Source organism: Nipponia nippon, unplaced genomic scaffold, assembly GCF_047370975.1.
Source record: "Nipponia nippon isolate SJK-2023a ecotype South Korea unplaced genomic scaffold, ASM4737097v1 scaffold_46, whole genome shotgun sequence".
NCBI classification, from domain to species: Eukaryota; Metazoa; Chordata; class Aves; order Pelecaniformes; family Threskiornithidae; genus Nipponia; species Nipponia nippon.
The window spans coordinates 205,245-230,001 of record NW_028262365.1 but is presented as its reverse complement, the minus strand read 5'-3'; the positions used below and the strand labels follow the sequence as shown (position 1 = coordinate 230,001).

Below are 24,757 nucleotides of genomic sequence, written 5' to 3'. Positions count from 1 at the left end.
GGGTCCCTGGGGGGGGGGGGGGGGGGGGTCCTGGGGGGTGAGACCCCCCCCCAGGGTGCAGCTCGGCCCCTCCCGGGGGGTTTTGGGGAGCACGGGGGAGGTCGGGGGGTGCAGAGGGGTTTTGGGGGCACAGGGGGTGGATCCCCCCCTCCGTGGGGCTGCCCAGGGGTGGAAGCAGTGCTGTGGGGAGGCCACGCCTCCTCATTGCATAACCACGCCCACTTCACACACGGACACGCCCATTCTGAATATTAATGACCCCCTTCACGGCAGGGGGGGGGGGTTGAGTGCGCGGTCACAGGGGGGTTTTGCATAATGAATATTAATGAGGGCGTTGACCCGTTGGGGGTGTGGCTGCCACCGGCGTACTGCCGCGTATTAATATTAATGAGGTTTCCACGCCCCTTCGCGCGTATTCAGGCCGGTCCGAGCGGCCGGCGCATGCGCGGTGGCGGGGAGAGGGCGGGGCGTGTGGGCGGGGCGAAGCGCGGTAGGCGGGTCGCGTCGCGCATGCGCGGGGCGTCAGTGGGCGTTTCCCAAAGGGCGTGGCCGCCGCGCATGCGCAGGGGCGGGGCGGGCGGCGGGGACGCAGAGCCGGGCGGCGCGGGCAGGAGCGGAGCGGAGCGGAGGAGCGATCGTCAGCGCCATGGTGGATTACCACAGCGCCGGGCAGCCCTACCCCTACGGCGGCAACGGGCCCGGCCCCAACGGCGACTACATGGCCCAGGAGGATGACTGGGACCGCGACCTCCTCCTCGATCCCGCCTGGGAGAAGCAGCAGCGCAAGGTGGGCCCGGGGCATGGCGGGGGGGGGGGGGGCTGAGGGGGCCTCGGGGGGGTGGGGGGGTCCTGAGGAGGCTTCTGGGGCGTCAGGGGTTTTGGGGGTCCTGTGGAGGACCCCTGAGGCGTCAGGGCCTGGGGGGGGGTCCTGAGGAGGCCTCTGAGGGCTCAGGGATTGGGGGGGGGGGGTCCTGAGGGGACCCCTGAGGCGTCAGGGCCTGGGGGGGGTCCTGAGGGGACCAAGGTGGCCCCTGAGGGCTCAGGGATTGGGGGGGTTCCTGAGGGGACCCCTGAGGTGTCAGGGCCTGGGTGGGGTGTCCTGAGGGGACTGAGGTGGCCCCTGAAGGCTCAGGGCCTGGGGGGGATCCTCTGGAGGCCCCTGAAGGGTCAGGGATTTGGGGAGGGGGGGCGCGGATAGATGAGGGGTCCTGGGGGGGGGAGTCTCTGGGGTGAAGCGGGTGCTGGAGGCCCCGAGGGGTGCTGGGGGGGAGCCCCTGAGGAGGGGGCAGTGGGCCTGGAGAGAGGCCCTGGGGTAGGGGGCCTGGGGAATGGGACAGGTCCTTCCCGGGGGGGCCGGGCACTGTGGGTGCTGAGGACCCCATGGTAGGAAATAAGGGTGCTGGGGGGGCTCTGAGAGGAGGGGAGCAACGGGGGGGGGGGGCTAGGGGAAAGCTGGGGGGGCTGTGGAGAAGGAGGGGGCGACGGGGATGTTTGGGGGGAGCCACCCCAAGGGGACACCTGGGGGTGCTGGGGCCGTGTGGGGCTGGGCAAGGGGGGACCCCAGGGGCTGTGTTTTGGGGGGTACAGACGGGCCGAGGCTCCCGCAGCGGGGGGCTGTGGCTAAAACAGCCATCCCCCCGCGTCTGGCTTCGGAAAAATCCCACGTCCCCCTCTCCGGGCGGCAGCTTCGGCCAGAGCGTGGGCTGCGGGGCGGCCGGAGGAGCGAGACGCCGCCGGAGCCGGGGTGTAAAAATGTCTGGGAAGAAGGATCCGCTCCCTGGGACAGGAATGGGGAAATAAGGGAGAGGATAAAAGGGCACTGGGGGAGAGGCGGTGGCGGGGAGGGGCAGGTCGAAAGGCACCGCAGGGAGAGGGCGACGCTCCCGGCACGCTCCGTGCCTCGCCGGGGGTCTCGGTGAGAGCGGGGGGGGGGGGGGGGGGTCCACCTGCGCCGCACCCGAACACCGGGACCCTCTGGTCTGCGCCGGGCGTCGTGGCGTGGCAGAGCCCACCGTGGTGCGGACCAGACCCTTCCCTCCTCTGGCCCGCCACCACCTTCCTCCTGGTTAATAATTGGAGACCGTTTGCGGGAAGACAGTGAGGTGGCCGTCTGCTATTTTGGTTTAATTGCCTTAATTGCAGGTTATTTAGGAGGGAGCGGGGTTTGCGGAGCCCGCCCAGGGGGGACGCGGCCGTCCGAAGGGCAGAGGGCCCCCCCCCGGGCTGGGCAGAGCGGCGTGGGTCACCGCGCCGGTGCGGGCACCTGTATAAACTCAGAAATGTGAATGTTGGGTTTCTGTTGCCATAGTTACGGTGGTTTTTAAAAAAAAAAAACCAAAAAAAAAAACAAACCAAAAAATCGTAGCTAAATGGCATAATTTTTGGTGAAGGAAGTGTGTGCCAGGCCTCCTCCTCGCTGCAGCGGTGCTTCGGCCAGCCCCAACCCGCCGCTTCCCAGCACGTCTGGAGCCATAACGTACGTTTTTTTGCTGTCGGCCTCAGTTTAACCAGCTTTTGGGACTGTTGGCACTAAACACCCGAGTTTCCCTGCCGTGGGGGTCCGGAGGAGCCGGGGCTGAGCCACAGCCGGGTTTCCCAGCCCTGCCCGGCCGCAGCCTCACGTGGACCAGGAGACACAATATTTAGAGAGGGTTTTGGCTGGCGTGCGGCTCAGTGGAACCGTCGCTGAGCTGTTTAGTCTCGAGGGGGGTGAGGCTGGGAGGCTGAATTGTGCCGTGGCTCGCAGCCCGAGCTGCCGAGCGCGGGTGAGCCGGCACACCGACAGAGGGATGAGGTTCCCGAGTGCCGGACTTGAAGCCAGCGGTTATAAATTCCAGCTTCCCCAAAGGCAAGGATGAGGCTCGAAGTCAGTCCCGATCCTCACAGGAGGAATAGACGGCATTGGAAACGGTTCCTCCGTGGGTGTCGGAAAGACCAGCGCGCTCATCTTCAAGTTAATTACTTTTTTTGGAGCGGTTTTGTGTCTTTTTGATCTCGGGGGAAGCTGCCGGCATGCCAAACGTCCCGCTCGGCCGGGACTGGCTTTGGAGAGGCAAGGAGGCGGCGAGCTTCGAGCCTCAGATCCCTTAAACATCAGCTGCGCTGAAATGGAAACGACCGCGGCCTCGTCCCGTCCCTCGCGGGGGGAAAGGCAGCCGGGGTGGAAGGACAGGGATGTTCCTGCTTGGAGCGTGCCGGTGCGGAGCCATCCCAGCGGCTGCGGTTTTGCTACTGGTATGTGTCCAGTCCCCGGGGTTTCTCCTCTGGAATCTCAGCTATGTGGCTTGAACAGCGGGGCACGATCTGCCAGCGTCCGTCCTTCCCGGCGTCCGTCCTTCCCAGCATCGGCAAACACGCTGGGGAAAAAAAAGGGAAATCGTTGCCAGTGCGCGGCCTTAAATAGACGTGCGCGCTCCCGGCTTCCGCCTGCTTCCGAGGCTGGTGGTACTGGAAAAATAACTCGGCGAAAATACGGCGTCCTTGAGGGCCATTGGGGCGATAACGAGCCCGCGGGGCGATAACGAACCCACAGAGCGGTAACGAGCGCAGTTCGGGAGATGCTCATCCCGTGGAGCACAGGCCTGCTTCTCCCAGCATCGTCTCGTGCATCCCTTGTGCGCCGGAGTCGTTCGTTGCACCCGCCGCTGGTTCATCAGATTTGGGCTGCTTAACGACCTCAGCATGTTAACGAGGCCGGGCACGCGGCCGGGGCTGGTGTCTTGCTCACGGCGAGGACCGGCGGAAAGAGTCGCTTCTGGCTTCGCCTTGGCTCCCCCTCCGCCTGCCCCGAGAGCACGGACACGGTGGAGGAGCGGCCGCTTCTCCGCTGCCCGGCTGGATTCTTGGTTTCTCTCCAAAAACAAAACATCCGGCCCCGAGAGCCCTCCGCCTCCTCGGAAAACAGCACCCGCATCCTCGGCTCGTGTGCGGTGGCTTTCGGGCTCGTACCCGCAGCGGGGTTCGCCTTTAAACCCTCCTTTGGAGGAAAACGCTCTCTGCATCCCCGCTGTCCTTGCCCTCAGCCTGTCGCTGGTGTTTTCCCCATGTCGGAGATGGCTTTTCCGGGGCGTGGAAAAGCCCCGGCCTTGCGTTCACCCCCAATTTTTTCCACAGGAGAGCTCGTACCTAAAAATCCCGTGGCGATTCCTGGTGCAACGGTATACAGGTGCTCGCCCCGATGGCAGGGGCCAGGCGTGTTTTTCTCCGGCACTTAAGCCCCTTTCGGGCTTCCTGGCTCTCTTTTTTAAAAATAATCCACCTACTTAATCCCGCTGAGGCAACTTTTCAATCCCAGGTTGGATCCTTGACGGCAGATTACTTACCTGGTTGCGGTGGTGGCACGTTAATGCCTGTTTAAAGACGCAGACCTGCCGGGCAGGAGCCCCGGTTACGCAAAGAGCTGGGGAAATGCCCTGCCAGGGCTTTCCGCGGCACCCAAACGCGCCGGCTCTTCCTAACCAGGAGGCCTGACGACCGGGGATCGGGAAATGAGGATTTTTGGACCCCGTGCTCCTCCTCAGAGCCTCTCTGGCAGTGCCAGGGCAGCAAGGGGTGCCAGTCGGTGGTATAAACGAGCGTTAATTCCTCCATCTGGCCTTTTGGCTTGGTAATATCTTTCTGCTTTTCCCTTTTTGTTATTTTTTTAGCATGTTTGCAGCCCGTGCCCGAGCCTCTCCTCGCACCTTGGGCAGGGCAGCGGCAGCGCCTGGTTTTAGGGGAGGAATCTGGTGGATATGGCGAAGCCGGACGCGGCCGTGCTGGAGAGGACAGAGAAATTACCTGTCATTTCCCATGATCTAATGGGCCAAGCTCTTCCAGGAGCTTATGTTTAGTCCTAGAAACTCACCGCTGGAAAAACCTCCAGCATAAAGCCTTGTACATGCCGAATATTTGGATGTGCCAAAGTCCTGGTGGAGCCGGGCCGGAGCTGGTGTACGGCAGGCAACGCCCGGCTTGAGGAGAGGTGTGCCAGCTCTCGGCACGGAGCTCCTCGTCCTCGCAGGAATGCGGGTACGCCCGCCGGCCCTGACTCACCTGCGCCCTTATCTCCCCTGAAAATGGAGCCAACAGCATCGCCCTGGCTCGGGCCCAGCGCCGGAGCAAGAGGAATTTTGCCTCTTTACCCCCGCCAGACCCTCAAATCGGAGCAGCCTCCGGGCTGCGGCACGCCAGACCCCAGCGAGGGTTTGCCGCGGGGGGCCGTGCCTCCCCCGGCTGCTTCCTGCCGCTGTCCTCCTCCGAGTTAGCTGCGTTCTCCCCAAACGATCGAGCCGAGAGCCTAATAAGGGAAAAGAATGAGGAGAATCTCCGTGGTCCAGCCTCCCCCCGGCCCGTCCGGTAGCAGCAAATTAGAAAAAAAAAAAAATAAATGGCGAGGGAAATGACGAGCGACTGGAAACACCCGGCAAGTGGCAAGCGGACCCCGGGGCTGTGCCGAGCCGATGGCTGCCTGCCCGCCCCGGCATTTCGGGGTGCTACAGTGGCATCGCCGCCTCGAAAGGCACAGCCTGGCGGTGGTCACCGGGCCCAGCCGGTAACGACGCCCTTCTAACGAAGGCAGGACCGAGGATGGGAGGCGTTGCTCCTCAGCATCCCTTCTCTCCCCATCCAGAGAGAAAATCCTCATTTCTCCTCATTTTTGTAGTTTTTTTCCCTCTGCTTGAGGTCCGGAGCTGCCGCTCCTCAAAGGAAAAGCGGCTTCAGTGTCGAGCTGAGCCGCTAGCGACCGTAATTAGCGATCCCGCTAATTGCTGGCCGGGGCTGGGCTAACACAGACGGCTCCCTCGGCCGCCTTCCTAACGCGTTGGGAAATGCCTGTTTCTTCTCCAGAGCTTTGTTTAGTCTCCGCGACATCTTAAGAGCAGGCCAATAACTTGGAGTGCAGGAGCGATTTCCTGCGCTAACGAGCTTCCCGTTGGCGGCCCTAACGAAGGGGAGGCGGCGTGGCTGAAGCGGGGGCTCTGCCCCGGTACCTTGGGCTCTGCCGCACCCGCCGTTGCCCACCCGAGCCCTCGGCAGGCTCCCCCGGGGACTCGCCACTCCTTTCCACGCACGTGGCTGCGTTCAAGCCAGCGGTGCGTGCTCTCAGGCTGGATGTTTTTTGCTTAAAACCCTGGAAATGAGACCAAAAGCGCCTGGCTGCTGGCGAGGGGTCTCATTGCAACCCGCTCCAGAGGAGCCAGCGGCATCACCAGGCTCGTCGCTCCACAGTCGCCTCGATCGAGGTCCCTCTTGCTGGGGAAAGCGCTCATGGGCGACAGGAGATTGGTTTAAAGTTAAAAAAAAAAAGCTATTCCAGTACATTTCTAAATAAAGATGCTTATTTTTTTTTTTTTAGGACATATTATTGTCGGCGGTGACCTAATGGAAAAATACTGATAGGGTTCTGCCCATAAATTACCCCGAGTAAACAAACAGTCAGCCCATGCTACGGCCTCCGAGGACAGCAGAGACAGATTTCGGTCAGGTTTTCGAGTCGGTCTAAAGTCCGCGTCGGGGTTTGCCTTAAAAGGAAGGAAGGCTGCAAAAATCCGCCGGGATCGTTGCCGGCTGAGCCGGGCAGAGCCGATGCTGCCTGGCACGCTCGCAGGCGACAGGTAAAAAAGAAAAGCCCCCTCCTCGGCGAGCGGCCTCCCGTCGGCAGCCCCCGGCCCGGTGTCTTGCCGGCAGGACCAGAACCGGCACCACAGCGGCTTTTCGAAGCTGAATTTGGCTTGTATGGAAAGATGGGCTCGGATGAGCCCCTCTCACCCCTGAAAGCCCCCTAAATTTGAGGAGGGGGGGAAGGCGAGGCAGGTTTCGCCAAGCGCGCTCCTCCCTTCCCCTGTTTTCTCAAAGCTTCCAGGTGTTGCGTAAAATGGGAGGAAACCAGGTCCTCCGTCCCCGAGGTGTGCCGGGGTCGGGTTTTCGGTGGGGTTGAGGGGAGGACTCCCCCCGCCAAGGGGGGTTTGGCTCGGGCTGGGCGCCCGGGGAAGGTGCGGGGCCACCTATTCCTCCCCGACAAAGGCGGCTTTGATACAATGCCTGGAAAGCGTTTCTCCAGCGCCTCCGTGGGAAGGAAATTCCAGAAGCATGTGTGGAATCTCCTTTTTTAGTAACTTTTATTCGTAACACATTGCTGCGGGAAAGCTGCTCTTTGCCCACCAGTCGGTCCTTAAGCCGGCTTCGTTAGGCTTGGCTCATCTCGTCTGGCTAGGCTCAGCTCCGGCCCGAGGCAGCTTGATACAGCGAGATGCGCTCACCCGAGCTGCTTTTTGGGGTCGATTTGGTGGGGTTTAGCTAACGGGCTCCGAGCATCTCCGCCCTGGCTGGCTCGGGGGGTAAAAGCTTCCGCTCCGGGAGTGCGGGTACCCCCGCTTGGGAGAGGGGGCACCCAGGGGGAGAGCGAGGCCTCAGCCCGGCAAACAGCACCCGACTCGGTGCCGCAGCTGCCCGGGAGCCGTAGGAAAAGAAATCCATGGGACTTGGAAGAGATCTGTCATCTTTTGAGGAAACGAGCTTCTGTGGAGGTTTTGGGAGAGCTCGAAGGCTTTTTATTGCTTTCTGCGACTATTTTTAACTCCGTGGCTGTTTCCATAGTGTTTCGGAAACAAGCGCAGGCTGCCCGCGCGGGCTTTCGGCGCCGCCGCAGCGAAGGGGGGACCTCAGCCGGGGCTGCGGATGAGCCCGGGGGCTGCGGCGCGTCGGCTCGGCACGCCGGGCGGCTTCAAAAAGCCCCGGGGAAGCCACGTGCCAAAAGGCAGCCGTCCCCGCGGCCGCCTGTGACAGCTCCTTGGCCGGCAGCAGCAGCCTGATGTATCGCGCAGCAGCTCGGCGCCGCATGGTTTAATGTTTTTACGCAGAGCAGCGTCCTTGCAAAACGCGAGCCGTGTGAGCGAGCGCCTCGACGGGGCTGAGTCGCTCCAAATGTAAAGTGGAAAAATTCCTTCGGAGGTGGAGGTTTATTCCTGTTTTTACGCTTGGATTTTTTTTAGCAGCTGCCTACGGGTGGGTTTTGCCACGCCGGGCGTGATTCAGCTCTTGACTCGCCTTTTCCACGTGCCGGGGCTCGCTTCGCAGCTGGTCTCTCCGTCGAGTTTCCCCCAGCTGGCACCGCGGCGAGCGCCGGTGAGCTCGCCTTGTTCGGCAACAACACCCGGACACGCCTGGCAGAGGCATGCGGCGGTGTAGGACGGCTGTCATTGCTGAGCGGTTGTTCAGTGACGTCTGACAGACGCGATAAGCAGCCTGGGAACACCCTCACCGGCTGCGGATTTACCTCTCTCCTGCCCTTATACGGCCATCTCTGCTCTCCTTGCCGCCGGGATGCTGAGGTAGCCACGCCACCAGGCCCAGGGCAAGCCACAGAGGCGACCTAGTGTGCGTGAAGTGCTAAATCATAAAGTCCCAGGGTAGGAAAGGTGACTTTTTCCGAGCCACCGGGCTGCCCGGCACGCTCTCGGTGCCGTGGGGCTGCGCAGGTGAGCTCGCCCAGGCTGTCCCGGTCTCTCCGCCGGGACGTGGGCTGCAAAAACAGCTTTAACAAACAGAGCTGCCGCGTTTCCCCTGTGAAGGTGACCCCGCGTCCCTGTTTAAGGTCAATCCTGGCCTATTTGTATTTCTGATGCCGCGAAGCCAGCGTCCGGCTCAGGCGCAAAGCAGGCATGGATCCTGCGGTGTTCAGCCCAGCAGAAACGGCACCTCAGCGGCTAGAGGATGTTTCTTCTCCTAAAACCCTGCCCTAAAAGCAGATATTGGGGTGGAACGAGCTCCTCAAACCGCTGGCTTCGGGAGTCTCCGCGCAGGATGGGCTCGAAGCCGCTTCCAGGTTTGGTTCCCAGCCTGGTCTGGGTTTAACTGAAAGCCGGGATCGTGCCGCCTGGCCCCCTTGCAGCCAGCGGTGCTGCTCCCGAGCCGGGGGGAAACGCTTTCCCCCTGGTCCTGGTGGGATGAATGGCTTGTTAAAAGCTGTCACTGCAGCATTCCCCGGCCGTGAGCTCACCGCAGCCCATGAGCCGGCCTGGAACAATGCTCCCCGTTCAGCCGCCCGGCCGTGCCGCGGTGGCAAGGAGAGGGGGGGAACCCGGGTCACCCTCCCCGAGCCAGCAACGGGACCGTCCCAAACCGAACCGTGCCCAGCGGGTTCGCGACGGCCTCGGACCGCAGACAGGGGGAGTGGGAGCGATTGCAATTTCACGGCCTAAACTTTGCCACCTGGTTAACGGTGGTTTATTTTCCCCCCGAGCACGGCTGCTCCGCAGAGCCAAGATGCCGGCAGCTACGAGCGTGAATCCTGAGCCTGAGCCTCCGGCTTTTTGGAAATAAAAGCTGCGAGTTCAGGCCGTAATTCGGCAGCGCTAAAGGCTCCGGGTGGAGCAGCAGGAAATACCTGCTCCGTGCATTACTACCCGGGGCCGGGGTCTGCAGGGGAACCCCGGCTGCAAACTGGGAGCACTGGGAGCCGGCAGCACCTTAAACGTACGCGAATGCCCGGTCGCCTTCTGGGAATAATGCCCTGCTCCCGGGGGAGTCCGAGACGCGGCCCAAAGCCTCAGCGCAGGAATCTGCTCTGTTTGCAGTTCGGCGTCTTGACCTTCGCCAGCCGCTGCCAGCAAATATTTGCTGCCGAACATCCGAGGGGGGGGACGGAGCGGAAAAACCTCTCCCCTTGCTGGCAAAGGCGTTATTGCAAACCCCCCCCGGGCTCGTGGGGCGTGGGTGGGCAGGGCCGGCTGCCTGTGGTGCAGGCAGCTGCCAGACGGGACATCCTGCCTCCTGCTTGCTTGGCAGAGCCCGGCGGCAGCTTTCGGGGGGCGAATCCCCCGTGGGCCTCCAGCATCCCTGCAGCGAGCAGCCCGGCGGAAGGAAAGCGGAGCCGGGGATCCGCCGGTGCCGCGGGGTGGCTTTTGTTCCTGGCAGACGTCACGGCATGCCGGCAGGGTCCCCGTTTCCCTGTTTGTTCTACAAAACAACGCGCAAAACTTTCGTCCCGGGGTTTGCCAACGGCGCGGGGGAGAGGCGGGCTCGGGGCGAGAGGCTGGAGATGGAGACAAGCCGTGCCAGCCTGGGGGGACGCGGTGAGGACAGCCCCCGAAAAGGGGGAGTCGGTGCGTCGGTTCGTGGCGAGGTGGGACGGAGAGGGGTGCTGTCTCCAGAGCTCGGCGGTCGCCGGTCTGACCATCCTTTTTCCTGCCTTGTCCTCGCAGACGTTCACGGCTTGGTGCAACTCCCACCTGCGGAAGGCCGGCACGCAGATAGAGAACATCGACGAGGATTTCCGCGACGGCCTCAAGCTCATGCTGCTTCTGGAGGTGATTTCAGGTCAGTCCCCGCTCCGTGTTTTTGCCGGGCAGGACGTGTTGGTGCAACCTTCCGTCCCTCCTGCCCATCATCGTCGACGTCCCGTGTACCTGCGCTATTCGTAATGTGCAGAGGAGCCCCTGCGAGGTTTATAAAGCGGCGTTTGGGGACACTGGTGGGGTTTTTATTATTTTTTTTAATATACCTCAAAGCAAGTCTTTTGTCCCGTGGCCTCATCTCTAAACGCTCGTCCTCCTTGATGGTTTTCTGCTGTTAACCTTAAACAAAAAGCTTTAATCCCGCTGGCTTCTCCTTTCCAGGGGAGCGATTGCCAAAACCGGAGCGGGGAAAAATGAGAGTGCATAAGATCAACAACGTGAACAAAGCCCTCGATTTCATCGCCAGCAAAGGCGTCAAGCTGGTCTCTATAGGAGCTGAAGGTGAGTCTGGACCTTCACCACATCTTGGTGGCCCAATCCAGGCCACGCCGTGTAGCGGGAAGGCTTGCTGGCTGTCACTGACACCGGCTGCTCTGTGTCACCGTGACCTGCGGTCTCTGCCCGCTGCCCTGCAGCGTGACACCGCGAGCTGGTGCGGGGACCCGGCGCTGGCACCCGAACGACGTGCCGACAGCGCCTGCCTGCAGTTCGCCTGGTTTATGGCCGCGGGCACGGCGGAGCCGGGTGAGTCACGGTGCTGGGCGGCGTCCCCGCATCGCTGCGTGGGTTTATCGCCGCAGCCGCCGACCCGTCCGCGGTTGAGTCAGCCGGGAGGCGGTGCCGCACTCGGCACCGCAGGGGAGTCCGAGCACACGGTGCGGGAAGTGCCAGGCGAGTGCCGCTCGCCGCGTTGGAGCTCGGAGGTTAAAGGCTGCTCAGTCTCCTCTCCAAGGTCAATGCTATTTCGGGCAAGCTGTTGCGCAACACAGCTTTGCTGGAGTCATCGGGAAAGCGTGGCTCCTTCCAGCCCGCCCCCCAGGCCCGGGCGAAGCGAGGCCTGAACTCCCCCTCTCCCACGGCGAGCTCCGGAAAGGCCGCAGGAGCCACCCCAAGGTGTTTTGGTGGATTTTCTGCCTGCAGGCAGGGAGGTTTGGTGATCGGTTGAAGGCTCGGCTTCCTCCAGGGCTCATCGCACGGGTACCTGCTGCTGCCCTGACTAATTGCCACCGGTGATCGGGTCAAAAAAAAGTCTCTAGAAAAGCCAAATATTTGCATCTGCGTCGTTCCAAGTCATTCTGCCGGCTGTTCCCTTTGAGCCTCGCCAAGTGTTCGTACTGGCAGGAAAAGCGTTATGGTTTAAAAAACAAAATTCCTCCCATTAGATCAGGATCTCTGATTTTCTTCAGTCATGGGGTTCTCCAGGGCCGGGCCAGCTCCCGGCTCTGCCCCAGCTGTGTCGATTTGGTCCATCCCCACGAAAAACAGCCTGGTCAAACGGAGCAGAAAAAAAGTTCGGCTTTTCTCCGGTTGCAAATGAAGCGGAGCGTGTCCTTTGCCTCGGGGAGCGGGCTCGGCGTTGCCGTTGCACCCAACACGTGGAGGTCGAAGGGTTCACGTTGCAAACGCTGTCCTGACGTGGGAGAGGATGCGGTGCCGTCGCGTTCCTGCGAGCCGGGAGCCTACCAGCCGAAGAGAGGCGGGTTAAACGCCGGATTTAATTCCCACTCCACCTTGCTCAGAGGTCTCCCTGCTCCTCCCTGGGGCTGGGGGAGAGGATTTCCCAGTCCGCACAGCAGCCAGGACCGCTCACCTTTGGATCTACTCACCGCTGACGAAGCCCAAGGGCTGCCCCGGAGCTTCAGGGTGGTTTTTGCAGGGGACGGGGCCCCGTTTGGCAGCGGCTCACCTTGCAGAGCCAGTTTTTGAAGAGGCTGGAAGACCGTGGCTCGCTCCGAGGTTACATCTTTGAAGTCTTGTCGGCTGGCGTCGCTTGCCTGCTGGGGAAGACTGCCTGTTCCCGAAACCGGTGCGTGTTCCAACCGGTGCCGCATTAAAATACAAGATGCGAGGGTGTGGTGGTGGTTACAACAGCCGTTTATCCACCAAAGTCTCCCATGCGTCAGTTGAGCGGTCACTGCAGGCAACTGCTCTTTGAGTATCTTGACTTAATCCCCCCAAAACAAGCGCTTGGGTTGCTCAAGAGATGAGAAATGTCACATCTGCTTGTTCAAGGAGACACCTTCCAGCCTCCCTGGCCAGGGTGGGAGCCCGAGCTCCTCGGGAACCGTGGTTCAGTTCTCAGTGGTTGAACGAGCTGGCCCATCAGCTTGGGACGCGGTGGGCTGCGGCGGGTCACCGTCCGGACCTGCCGAAGATGTGTCCGGCGCAAGATCCGGCAGAGACGGAGCTGGGCGTTAACACCACCATCAGGAAACCGGGTTTGGAAACATTTATTTTGGAGGACGCTTGCTCCGGTTCTGGACTTATTTGGTCGTGAAAGACACGGGGCGAGGATCCGACGTGTCGTGGGCAAAGGGCGAGCTGCACGTTGCGGGATCGTCTCGTAGCTTCCGACATGCCAGACGAACACGCGTGACGAAATCCAAGCGTGGGGCAGGTTGGGTGGCGAGCCCAAATCTGAGCTCCGGGGCACTGCTCCGGCAGCTCCTGCCTGTTCCTCCGCACCCGAAGGCAAAGCGGGGACGGGGGAAGGAGCTCCTCGCGCTGCCTGTGTGCCGGTGGCGTTCGCTGACATCCTGCTCTCCTGAAGATCCGATGAGCTCCTGGCCTGTCCTTGCGAGCTGCGAAGCCGTCGGTGTCTCTCTGGATGTGCCGGAGGGGCAGTCCCAGCGTTCGGCTTCCCGATGAGGCACTGGAGAGGCGCAGACCTTCCCCACTGACTCCCTGCTCCCGCACCGCTTGGAATTACTCCGTCGGTGGGAAGGGATGGTGGCTGCCTCCGGCCGCGGGAGGCTGAACGTCGGGTTTTTCCCTTTGGCTTTCAGAGATCGTCGATGGCAACGCGAAGATGACGCTGGGCATGATCTGGACCATTATCCTCAGATTTGCCATTCAGGACATCTCGGTGGAAGGTAAGGGGCAGGGATACGTGCGCCGTAGGCGGCTTCGCACGCCGAACCCGCTCTCCGGTCCGGACGGTTCATGAGCTACCGCGTCCTTTTGCAGAGACCTCGGCGAAGGAGGGCTTGCTGCTGTGGTGTCAGAGGAAGACGGCTCCCTATAAGAACGTCAACGTGCAGAACTTCCACATCAGGTAACCCTCCTCAACGGCCGCTTCAGCTCCGAGATCCGCTCCCTCGCTGCGGGAGGCATTAGTGCTGCTCCCCTGGGTTTCGAGGCTCTGAAATATTTAGCGGCGAAGCTTTCAGCACGGCTGGAAGGGGAAAACGCAGCTCGTGCTATTTTTTTTTCTTTTTTTTTTTTTTTTGCTGCGGTTACGCCTGAAATATCTGCCCCTTCTCCGGGCTGCCTTTCCAGGCGGGGTTTTCCAGGATCTGAGGAAGGTGCACAATTCGCCTTGGCCCTTCTGCTGTAAATTAGTGAATCGGGGAGGGGTGGACAAGAGGGATGGCGGGGGATGCGTGCGTGTGAATTTGAGCCCCGTGCCGGCGCAGGGATCTCACTCTCCCCTCTTCTCTTGCAGCTGGAAAGACGGTCTTGCTTTTAATGCCTTGATCCACAGACACAGACCGGAGCTCATCGAGTACGACAAGCTCAGAAAGGTAAAACTCGGTGGGAGCACGGTCTCTTCTCTGCTGCTTTTCTCGTCTAAAAACCGAGCTTCGAGCTGGCGGAGAATCGTGGCTGTCCGTCCGTCCGTCCATCTGCTTAACTGCCTCAGCAAGGCGTCTGTGCTCCCTGCAGCCCTCGGCCGCCAGCCCTCGTCATTAGCCCCTCTCCCCCCTCTAGGATGACCCCGTGACGAACCTGAACAACGCCTTCGAGGTGGCGGAGAAGTACCTGGACATCCCCAAGATGCTGGATGCAGAGGGTAAGCTCTCCGGGTGCTTCGCGCTGTCACGCGAAGGGTGACCTTGTCCACGCACCGTAAATGCCCAGGTCCCTGATGGAAGATCCGCTCCTTCGGGCACCGAGGAAGCGTGCTGGCAGCCAGCCTCGCTCGGAGCTGGGGAGGGGAGTGGTTTAACGTCAGGCAACCGTGTTTAACACCCTCTTCTGCCCATACAGGTGTATCGATCTGGCTTTTAAGAGCTGCTTGTTTGTGGGATTCCAGCCGAAAGAGGAGCTGGCTCCTTGGCACAGCCTGGAGAGCGAGCCTGGCTCACGCCAGCAGCGGCGAACGTCCCCCTCTCAGTCTAACCCTTGTTGTTCACTTGCAGACATTGTCAACACAGCTCGCCCCGACGAGAAAGCCATCATGACCTATGTGTCGAGCTTCTACCATGCCTTTTCTGGGGCTCAGAAGGTACCGGAGGCGGCTGTGTCCATCTTGCTGTAACATTTCTGACTGCAGCATCCTACACTCATGCGACTTCTCTTTCAGATGGCCGTTTTGTCTCTTGTTGACTTGGGAACCAGACCTCAGCTGGTTCACATGGGTTTAAAAAAGCCGCGCGGCTTCCCCAAATCTGTCTGTAATGCGATGCCGGCACAGCTGGGCCGAGGGGCTGGCAGAGCACCAGCCCGGCACTAACCTGGGGCAGAAAGCTCCCTGAAGCTGCCCGATGAGGCCTGGGAGCTCAGATAGATCTCGAAACGAAGCCTCAGCACTTTGCAAGAGGCTGAGCTATTAAGCAAGGGAAGCGCAGCGGCAAAAATAACCCCGTCAGCCAGCTCTGGTCCAGATCCCGGGCCCCAGCAAGCGCTTGTTCCCCTCCGCTGCATGCCCGAGGGGGGTTGAGGATTGCCGTGCCGCTTCTTCACCCTCTCTCCTCCCTTTCTCTCTGCGCAGATATTGTAGGCACTCTCAGGCCCGATGAGAAGGCCATCATGACATACGTTTCCTGCTTCTACCACGCTTTCTCGGGTGCTCAGAAGGTGAGCTTTGCCGGGTGGAGCTGTGTGCTTGGGTCGAGCCGCTACTAACATCGGACCTTCGGTCTCCCGAGGGTTGTTGCGCTGCTGCACGGCTTCTGGAAACGTAAAAACCGGGCCGGCTTTAGCTCTGCTTCACTCGGGAGAAGGGCAAAGCGTAAGCCCTGCCCAGGAGGAGAGCCGGGCTGGCTGCCGCGCTGGAGGAGTCTTTCCAGGCTTAGCGTAGCTGGGCCGTTGTCACCGTACGGGGCAGGAGGTAACCTGGGTAAACCGAGAAGAGCCCGCGTCCCGGTTTGCACCGCGAGCCGGGTTTCCGATGCATCTCTTCAGCGCAAGCCAGGCTTGCGAGAGCTCGAGGCAACATCTTAAATCAGCTTTACCCGTGGGCTTGGGGAGAGGGGGGCCGGTGTTGCCTCCAGCCCAGCCCGAGACCTTCGTTAGGGAGACTCGTTAGACCAGCGCTCGGAGCCGGGCGTGAAATCTGTCGTCGTGTCAGTGCGCTGCCTGTCACCGTGGGGTGCCTGGGGAGGGCTCCTGCCCTACCTCCCTGCTCGGCACCATCGCTCAGCTGCCCTTTCCTTTCCTTCCTTCCTAAACGCCTCGTGTTAGACCCAAAACGGGGGTGGCTCGCGGCGCAGTGCGTGCATTTGAGAGGCATCGCTGTTCCGGGTGAATCGGCAATGGCCGTTCTGTGCTGATCGGAGGGATTCGGGAAACGAACGAGCCCCTGGGACGGGCGGTGGCTGAGAAAGCCATTGGCGCGCGAAGAGCTGGGGCAGAGCCTGAGCCTCAGCTCGTGCGGGAGCAATCCAGGTCTTGATCCGCAGAGCCGAGTTGTGGTCAGAGCCCCCCGAGCGTGGCCGGCACCGAGCTCTTGAGGACGGCCGCCCCTCGGCACGGGCGGCTGCGGGATGGCTAGCGAAGGTTGGGGTTAATTTACTGGCTGCTGCAGCAGCAGCCTGCATCTGGAGGGCTGGAAATCCCAGCCTGGCCAGTGGTTTTTATTTTTGCTGCTGGCCGGCGTGCCCGCCTTGTCAGCTGGCCTCGATTAGCTCTGGGAACATGTGCTGTTTTCTTCTGCGCCGCGCTCAGAGGCGGCAGCGCCTGGCTTCGGCGGGGAGCGTGGCTAACACAGTTAAGCCGTACCCGGGGCAGCAGGAGGAGCAGCCCGGCACCGTGTCCCGTCTCCCTCCTGCCTTTTCCTTGATGGGTTTCAGACCTCCGATGCCTAGCTTTTCTCTTCTTTATTGATTTATTTTCCTTTTCCTCTGTGGCAATTCGTTTTTCCTCTTCCCCATCCTTCTGTAGACCCTCTCCACTATTTCTGTTGATGTCTGGCTTTCAACTCCTCCTCTTGGACTCTTTCTGTGCTGCCTACCAAGGTACTCGATCCCCCAGGCTTATCTTTTCTGCCTCCTCCTCACCCTCCCGCCCGGTGTAGAGAGGATCTGCCTTCATGGAAGAGCCCAAGACCGAAGGATGGTGCTTAGAGATGGGTAAAAAAAAAAAGAGCAGCCTGGATGTGATGAGCTTTCTCCCGCTCCGTGCAAAGCGGCGCCAGACCCCCCGGCAGGGCAGCGCGCCTCCGGATAGAGAGCAGGGAAGGAAAAACACGCGGGCCGCGCTCGTGATGGTGGCACGCGCTCAGCGTGGCCGCCTGTTTCGGGGCTCTGGCACTCGAAAGCCGAGTTTGCCTTGTCCGCGAAGCCGTTGGTAAGGTTTGACCCGCGATGCTCGTGCGGAGGTAGCGATGGTGGAGCTGAGCTGGCAGCCACCCGTGACAGTCTCGGGGAGCCCGGCTTTCCGCAGCCTCGAGGCCAGGCTGCGTCTCCCCTGCACGGTGCCCGGAGATGCTGCGCACCCAGTCGGGCTGCCGGAGGGGGATCCCCCGCAGCTCCCAAATCCCCCAGGCCGGTCGGAGCGCTGCTCCGGCGGAACGGGTCCGGTTGGGATGGGGACGTGCGGGTTGGGGCACCGCAGCTTTCCGTGGCTCTGAATCTCTCCTCACGCCGCTCTTCCCCTCCAGGCCGAGACCGCGGCGAACCGCATCTGCAAAGTGCTGGCCGTCAACCAGGAGAATGAGCACCTGATGGAAGACTACGAGAAGCTCGCCTCCGACGTAAGCCGCCCCGTCGCCAGCGGGGTCGCGGGGACCCGTTCCCCCTAAAACTGACCTCCCTCCGCCGTTCCCGGCCTCCCACCCACCAAATCCCATTCCCCCCATAGCTGCTGGAGTGGATCAAGCGCACCATCCCTTGGCTGGAGGACCGCAGCCCGCAGAAGACCATACAGGAGATGCAGCAGAAGCTGGAAGATTTCCGTGACTACCGGCGCGTCCACAAGCCCCCCAAAGTGCAGGAGAAATGCCAGCTGGAGATCAACTTCAACACCCTGCAGACAAAGCTCCGGCTGAGCAACAGACCTGCTTTCATGCCCTCCGAGGGGAAGATGGTCTCGGTGAGCAGCTCCTTGAGCATCCTGCGCCGGGGGGGAGCGGAGCTGGGAGATCTGGGGGTGATGGGGTGGGAGGGGTGCCCACGCTGATGGGGTTCCCCTCAAGGCTGTGGTTGAGAGCAGCGGAGCTGGAGCTGCTCTCCTGTGCTCCCACAGGTGTTTTGGGGGGTGGGTTCCTCTTCAGCTTCTCCCACAACCTGCGCTGATGTAAGACGGTGCTCCCAAAGTGGCCAGAACGGCTTCAGAGGGGCACGTGCCTCCGTTGCCATCGGCGTGGGGAGGAGGGGACCTGCTGCCGGCGGCGGTGGACGGGTGATGAGGAGGAGGTGGGGGAGAGGAGCAGCCATTCCCACCCCCGCAGTCCCCTGAGCCCGAGGCCCTCTGCCCCGTCCCCAGGACATCAATAACGGCTGGCAGCACTTGGAGCAAGCCGAGAAGGGCTACGAGGAATGGCTGCTGAACGAGATCAGGCGGCTGGAGCGGCTCGACCACCTGGCTGAGAAGTTCAGGCAGAAGGCGTCCATCCACGAGGCCTGGACCGAAGGTAGCGGGTTGGGGGACACCTTTCGGTGGCGGGGGGACGGGGAGATTTTGCGTCCATCAAAGGCAAGTCACCCTGACAGCAACAAAGCCCTTGGAAAGCAGCTTGACCCTTTTAAAAATCCGCAAGCCGCCCTGCTTCTCCGGGAGCAGGAGGGACCGTCCACGCCGTGGACCGCAGCAGTGGGGCCGTGGTGGCGAGCTGCCGATGTGAGCGACCAGGGTCCCTGTCCCTGAGCTGATGCTGCTTTCGGGGGGTAGCAAACCCCTGGCAGCACGTCCCAGAGATGCTCTTTGCTATTTCAGGGTTTCTGGATGCGTATAAGCTTGGGCGGGGGGGAAAGCTGTCCGTTTGGGTCCGTCTTCCGAGGAGATGCTGCCCGGGTGGCCTCCTGCAAGCCGGAGGACTCGCTTCTGTGCCTCTCCCAGCGCGTACGGAGGGGGACAAAGCATCAGCCCCGCCGGGGAGGTGACGGCCCTCGCTCCTCTGTCCCTAGGCAAGGAGGCCATGCTGAAGCAGAAGGACTACGAAACCGCCACGCTGTCAGACATCAAAGCCCTCATCAGGAAGCACGAAGCCTTCGAGAGCGACCTGGCGGCGCACCAGGACCGCGTGGAGCAGATCGCGGCTATCGCGCAGGAGCTCAAGTACGTCCGCACGCCCCCGAATGCCCCGGGGACCCCCGAACGCCCTGGGGCGAGCTGCGCTTCGGCCCCTTCCTCCCCTCCTCTCCACAAAACCCTTCGTGTCGGGGGTCTCACGGCAAAACCCAGGCCGCGGCTCACCTCCTAGCGCCGCGCCGGCGGCTGCCTCCTCCGCACAGTGCCCCTATTGTTCTGCCCGTCCCTTCCCCCTCCTGTTTTCTCCGCTGCTAGAATACGGTTATTGTAAGGCAGCCCGGCTCTTTTTTTTCCCCTAGTCAGATAAACTTGCACACAATTAGTACACTGAAAGCCAAAGGCAGGGCGAAGCCATGAATGGAGCCCTTATTCCAGCGGCTCGAGTCACCGACAACCGGGAAACGGGGACACGCGGCTCGGGAGCATGGAAAACGCCACGGCGAGGAGCCAGGCAGGGGCCGAGGAGCCGCAGCACCTCAGGCAGCAGCCGATTTTGTGTGCGCTGGGCTTTTAACGAGCCCCAGCGCCACCGTTGGCAGAGCTCGCCCTGCTCTCCACTGTGGAGGCTCCGAAAGCTGCCAGAAGGGCCGCTCGTAGCCGAGCACGTCCCTGCGTCGGGATGGAGCAGGGCAGGAGGGGTATGGGGGAGCTTAGCCCGTCCCGAAGCGGCTCTCTTGGTCCCTTCCAGCCGAGCCTCTCTCCCCCCGTATCCTCACCCCGCTGCCTTTCTTCCCCCCGCTAAAGCGAGCTGGATTACTACGACTCGCCCAGCGTGAACGCTCGGTGCCAGAAGATCTGCGACCAGTGGGATGTGCTGGGTTCCTTGACCCACAGCAGGAGAGAGGCCCTCGAGGTAAGGGCGTCCCATCTCCTTGCTGGCTCCCTGCACCGGGTGGGGACAGAGGGGACAGGGCCACCACGGGGGGGTTCCTCCGCTCCTCACTCCTCCTCCCGGCCATGTGCAGAAAACGGAGAAGCAGCTGGAAACGATCGACGAGCTGCACCTGGAGTACGCGAAGAGGGCGGCCCCCTTCAACAACTGGATGGAGAGCGCCATGGAAGACCTTCAGGACATGTTCATCGTCCACACCATCGAGGAGATCGAGGTAGGAGGCCGCGGGAGGAGAGGTGCAAAGGCTCTGTAGCCTTCCGCATTCTGCAGAGACCTTTGCCTCCTGTTTTGAGGTGGCTTCTTGGCCGTTTTTCACGTGAACTCGGGGGTCTGCAAGATCCAGGGAGCTTCTCTTGGGGGGAAGGATGAGCTGGTATAAAATCACTCTCAAAGCAGCTCCCCAGACCTGGCCCCGCTCTCTAACCTGGATCCCGTCTCCCGCAGGGACTCATCGCTGCTCACGACCAGTTCAAGTCCACCCTGCCCGACGCCGACAAGGAGCGCGAGGCCATCCTGGGCATCCAGAGGGAAGCGCAGCGGATCGCGGACTTCAACAGCATCAAGCTCTCTGGGAACAACCCCTACACCTCTGTCACCCCGCAGATCATCAACTCCAAGTGGGAACGGGTAGGTGTCTCCTCCAGCACCAGCACCACGTGCAGCCGAAGCGCCCGTTAGTGTGCCAGCAAATAATAACAAAGGGATCATCTGGGGGCTGTAGCTCCTGCTCCCTCCACAGCCGGATGCTCCGCAAGCTCCTTCCCGTTGTGCCTGGAGCATCGTGGCTTTCCCGGCCGTGCCTTTCCGTAGCCGCCTCTCCCAAATACCCTCATCCCCCACAGCCCTGGCAAAGGTTTGTCCCCGCTGCCACGTGCGTCCCCTTCTCCTCGCAGGTCCAGCAGCTGGTGCCGAAGAGGGACCATGCCTTGCTCGACGAGCAGAGCAAGCAGCAATCCAACGAACATTTACGTCGGCAGTTCGCCAGCCAGGCCAACATCGTGGGGCCCTGGATCCAGACCAAGATGGAGGTGAGGGCTTGGCCGGCGCCGGAGGGGCAGCTGGCGGCGGTGATCCCGGTGGGCTCCGCCGGAGCTGGAGTGCCATCTGCTGTCCAGAGGGCCGGGGAAGGCAGACCCTTCGGAGCGAGAGCTGCCCTGCGTCTGCCTTGCCCCAGCTCCAAAAAGGACGGAAAGGGATGAATCCGTTGATAAAATCGGCCTGGTGCAGCCCAGGGCTCACGCTCGCGCTTACGAGCGCGCGTCAGCGCCTCGCGTCAGCCGCGGGCGGCTGGCTGGCGCCGTTCAGAGCTCGCGGCGTTGCTTCTCGCGTGCCCGACCCTGACCCAGCCCCGCTGGGGCTGTTTTCCCCCCCTTCCAGGAGATCGGGCGCATCTCCATCGAGATGAACGGCACGCTGGAGGACCAGCTCAACCACCTCAAGCAATACGAGCAGAGCATCGTGGACTACAAACCCAACATCGACCTGCTGGAGCAGCAGCACCAGCTCATCCAGGAGGCGCTGATCTTCGACAACAAGCACACCAACTACACCATGGAGGTGGGTGCCCTTCGGCTCGAGGATCGCAAAGGGAGAGGCGTGACCAGGCGTCTGCTCTCTCCTCCGGGCATCGGGGTGCGCCCAGAGGGTTCAGTGACGCCCAAAGGTGCTCTGTCCCTTCTGGTTCGAGCCTTGCAAAGCCCGGGCTCGGGAGCCGGTGAGCGTCGGGGTGCTGGGGTGTCACTGGTAGCTGCTTCCCATCCAGGGATTCCTGCTTCCCTGCAAGAGTCGCCATCGAATGGCGGCGTGCCTCAGCTCGGCAAGCCGGTGTCCCCTCCCCGAGCCCCTCACCGCCTCTTCCCCCTCCAGCACATCCGCGTGGGCTGGGAGCAGCTCCTCACCACCATCGCCCGCACCATCAACGAGGTGGAGAACCAGATCCTCACCCGCGACGCCAAGGGCATCAGCCAGGAGCAGATGCAGGAGTTCAGGGCCTCCTTCAACCACTTCGACAAGGTACCGGGGGACCTCGAGCGCGCCGGGGGGGCGCTGCCGAAACCTGCCTTCGCCTCTCGGCTGCCGGCTTCCCCTTGGGGGGCGCAGAGGGGGCTGACGCGCCGGCCCTCGTCCCCCCACTGCTGCTCTTGCGGAGGAGCAAGACCCACGGGGTTCTTTTCCCCCCGGTGCCGGGACGCAGCCCCCTCGGGGAGCGCAGCCCCGGGACGCGGTGGGGGCAGCGGGAGCCCGGCTCTCGGCCCCCTCGGGGCAGCAAAGCCAGCGGGCGTTCCACTAACGGCGTGTCTTTCCCCCCTCCCGCCCCCCCGGTGCGTGTCTCCGGCCCCCCCTTTCCCCCTCCTCGCCGGCGCGGCTCCCCCCGTGCCGCGGCGCAGGACCACGGCGGTGCCCTGGGACCGGAGGAGTTCAAAGCCTGCCTCATCAGCTTGGGATACGATGTGGAGAATGACCGACAGGTACCCAGCCTCGCTGCCCCGCGGCCAGAGATGCGATTAACCTCTCTCCTTTCTCTCTTCCTCTCCGTCCCGTGCTCTTCCTCCCCTTCCTCCCACGCTCCTCCGCCCCGACGCCTGTGTCCGTGCTGGGTCTCCCCTGTGACCTCCCTCCCCTCTCCCTCTGTCGACTGCCGAAACGCCTCCTTTAACTGAGTCTCTGCCTCTCTCTCCTCCCTTCCTCCCTGCCCTCCTGGGTTTTCCTTCCTCTTCCTCTCCGTCTCTGCATGCGCTCTCCATCTGCCCTCTGTGGCCGCTGCTCTCTCCTCTTCCTCCTCTTCACCCTCTCGGAGTAGAAGCGCACGGGAAGCATGGACACCGATGACTTCCGAGCTCTCCTTATCTCCACGGGATACAGCCTGGTATGCTATCTGCTATTTCTCCCTTTATTTTTTCCCACTTTTTTCCCTTTCCCATCTTCTTTTCGTCACTGCGAACCTCCGGGGCCAGGCGCTCGCCAGAACGGGGGTGGGAGAGGGCCGGGGGCCGGACGGGATGGTGCCGAAGGCCGGGCACGCCAGCGGGCGCCTGGTTTGTGCCGCAGCCATCCCTGAGGACTCGGGGGATTCCCTTCCCGCGGGTTCGAGCCGGCCCTGGGGAATTGGGCACCGGCGGGGGAACGCCAGGAGCCTGGCGAAGCTCCGGCGTGCCCTCCTCTCACCGCGGTCCCCCTTCCTCCAGGGCGACGCCGAATTCAACCGGATAATGAGCGTGGTCGATCCCAACAACAGCGGGATCGTCACCTTCCAAGCCTTTATCGACTTCATGTCCCGGGAGACCACCGACACGGACACGGCTGACCAAGTCATCGCCTCCTTCAAAGTCCTGGCCGGGGACAAGGTGAGGCACCGCGGCGGGGGCTTCGGGCGCGCCCGTGCCACCGGGGCGCGGTTTTGGGAAGGGCGCCGGTCCGCGTGGATGCTCATCTCTTCCCTCCCCTGCCCCAGAACTACATCACGGCCGAGGAGCTGCGGCGGGAGCTGCCCCCCGACCAGGCCGAGTACTGCATCGCCCGCATGGCCCCTTACCAGGGCCCCGACGCCGTCCCCGGAGCCCTGGACTACAAGTCCTTCTCCACGGCGCTCTACGGCGAGAGCGACCTCTGAGCCCCGCGGCGGCGGCGGCGGCGGCGGCACCAAGCGCTGGCGCTTCCCGGCAGGAGCCAAGCCCCCATTTCTTTTCCGTGCTCTGCATCCACACCCGCACCGGCCGCCCCTCCGGCCGCGGGCTCTCTGCTCCCCGGGCAAGGGGAGGGCGCCGGAAAAGCTGCGGTTATTGCATATTATACCCACCACGTACCTATGCAATGAGTTACTTTGGGTTTTTTTTTCACTTTGCTCTGCGGGGAGGGCGGGCCGCGAGCGGGGGTCTCACCTTTCAGTCGCTTCGGCTTTCCTGGCCGGGGAGCGGGCGGCCGCGGCGCGCCCGGCAGCTCTGGCTCAGATGGTTATTTTTTTTAATATAAACCCCTTCTATTTTTTCAACTGCCGCCCGGGACGGCCGCCGGTGTCTTCAAAGGGAGCCCCTTCCTCCCGCCCTGCCTCTGCCCTCTTTTAATTTATGCCTCTCCGCAGCAGAAAATCCGCAGGGGGCCTTTGCGGAGCCGGCGCCGGGCCCTCTGCCCCGGCGCGGGGGTCTCGCCCCAGCGCGGCCCCCTCCCCAGCGCCTCCATCCAGCCTTGGAGCAGGTTTTTCTGAGGACCAAAAATTTAAAACAAAAAAAAAAAAAAAAAAAAAAAGGAGAAAGGAAAAAAAAAGAAAAAAAAAAAACCACAAAGAAAAAGCCTGATCTTTTAAAATTTAAATGAAAGCCAGAAGGTTCCTATTTACTTTATTAACTTACGGATTTATTATATAAATATATATTCACCTAGCAGCATCTATTACCGGGTTTCTTTGTCATGTAATTAAACTATTGCTGATACCTGTTGATGACGGAGACCGCACCCTTCCTCGCCGCCGTCGGCCCTCCCGGCCCGGGCCGGGCCCCCCGCTCGCGCCCCGCCGCGGCCCCGGGGGCGCCGGGATCCCCCTCTCTCCTTCGGGGCGGCCCCAAAGCGCAGGAATTTGGCCCGAAAGCCGCTACGTGGGTCGGTTTCTGTGCTGCTTGTGGCAGCGGGTCTGTGCCCCTATAGCCCCCCGTGGGACCACGTATAGCCCCTCCATACGCCCCTGTGAGACCCTAGTGGGTCACCCCCCGTCAGCCCTCACATCCCCCCTGGGACCCCTTACACCCCCTCGGGGACCCCCTATACCCCCCTGAGCCCTCACATCCCCCTCGGGACCCCTTACACCCCCTCGGGGACCCCCTATACCCCCCTGAGCCCTCACATCCCCCCTGGGACCCCTTACATCCCCTCGGGGACCCCCTATACCCCCCTGAGCCCTCACATCCCCCCTGGGACCCCTTCCACCCCCTAGGGGACCCCCTATTCCCCCCTGAGCCCTCACATCCCCCTTGGGACCCCTTACACCCCCTCGGGGACCCCTATTCCCCCTGAGCCCTCACATCCC

General features: G+C 62.2%; 1 protein-coding gene across 4 annotated transcripts; it reads left to right on the top strand.

Moving 5' to 3' along the window:
- The first annotated feature begins 553 nt into the window (after positions 1-553).
- ACTN4 (actinin alpha 4) lies at positions 554-23,551 on the top strand. Of its 4 annotated transcripts, none has more exons than XM_087729617.1 (22): positions 554-787; positions 10,185-10,299; positions 10,599-10,718; positions 13,223-13,309; positions 13,404-13,491; positions 13,882-13,960; positions 14,148-14,229; positions 15,151-15,236; positions 17,260-17,352; positions 17,460-17,690; positions 18,084-18,231; positions 18,725-18,875; positions 19,593-19,701; positions 19,814-19,954; positions 20,185-20,367; positions 20,634-20,768; positions 21,118-21,297; positions 21,607-21,753; positions 22,128-22,208; positions 22,541-22,606; positions 22,926-23,084; positions 23,192-23,551. In XM_087729617.1, the coding sequence occupies exons 1-22, from the start codon at positions 647-649 to the stop codon at positions 23,348-23,350; spliced, it is 2,781 nt and encodes a 926-aa protein (XP_087585743.1). In that variant the 5' UTR covers positions 554-646; the 3' UTR covers positions 23,351-23,551. The 4 variants fall into 4 exon arrangements, with proteins under 4 accessions (XP_087585743.1, XP_087585742.1, XP_087585741.1 ...); XM_087729616.1 differs by lacking the exon at positions 15,151-15,236 and adding an exon at positions 14,579-14,664; XM_087729615.1 differs by lacking the exon at positions 22,541-22,606.
- The last annotated feature ends 1,206 nt before the right edge of the window (positions 23,552-24,757 follow it).

Coding starts and splice junctions, on each gene's coding strand:
- ACTN4 (XM_087729617.1), top strand. CDS start 647: ATGGTGGATTACCACAGCGCCGGGCAGCCCTACCCCTACGGCGGCAAC. Junction 17,353..17,459: donor ACGAGAAGCTCGCCTCCGAC/GTAAGCCGCCCC, acceptor TTCCCCCCATAG/CTGCTGGAGTGGATCAAGCG. Junction 20,368..20,633: donor TCAACTCCAAGTGGGAACGG/GTAGGTGTCTCC, acceptor TTCTCCTCGCAG/GTCCAGCAGCTGGTGCCGAA.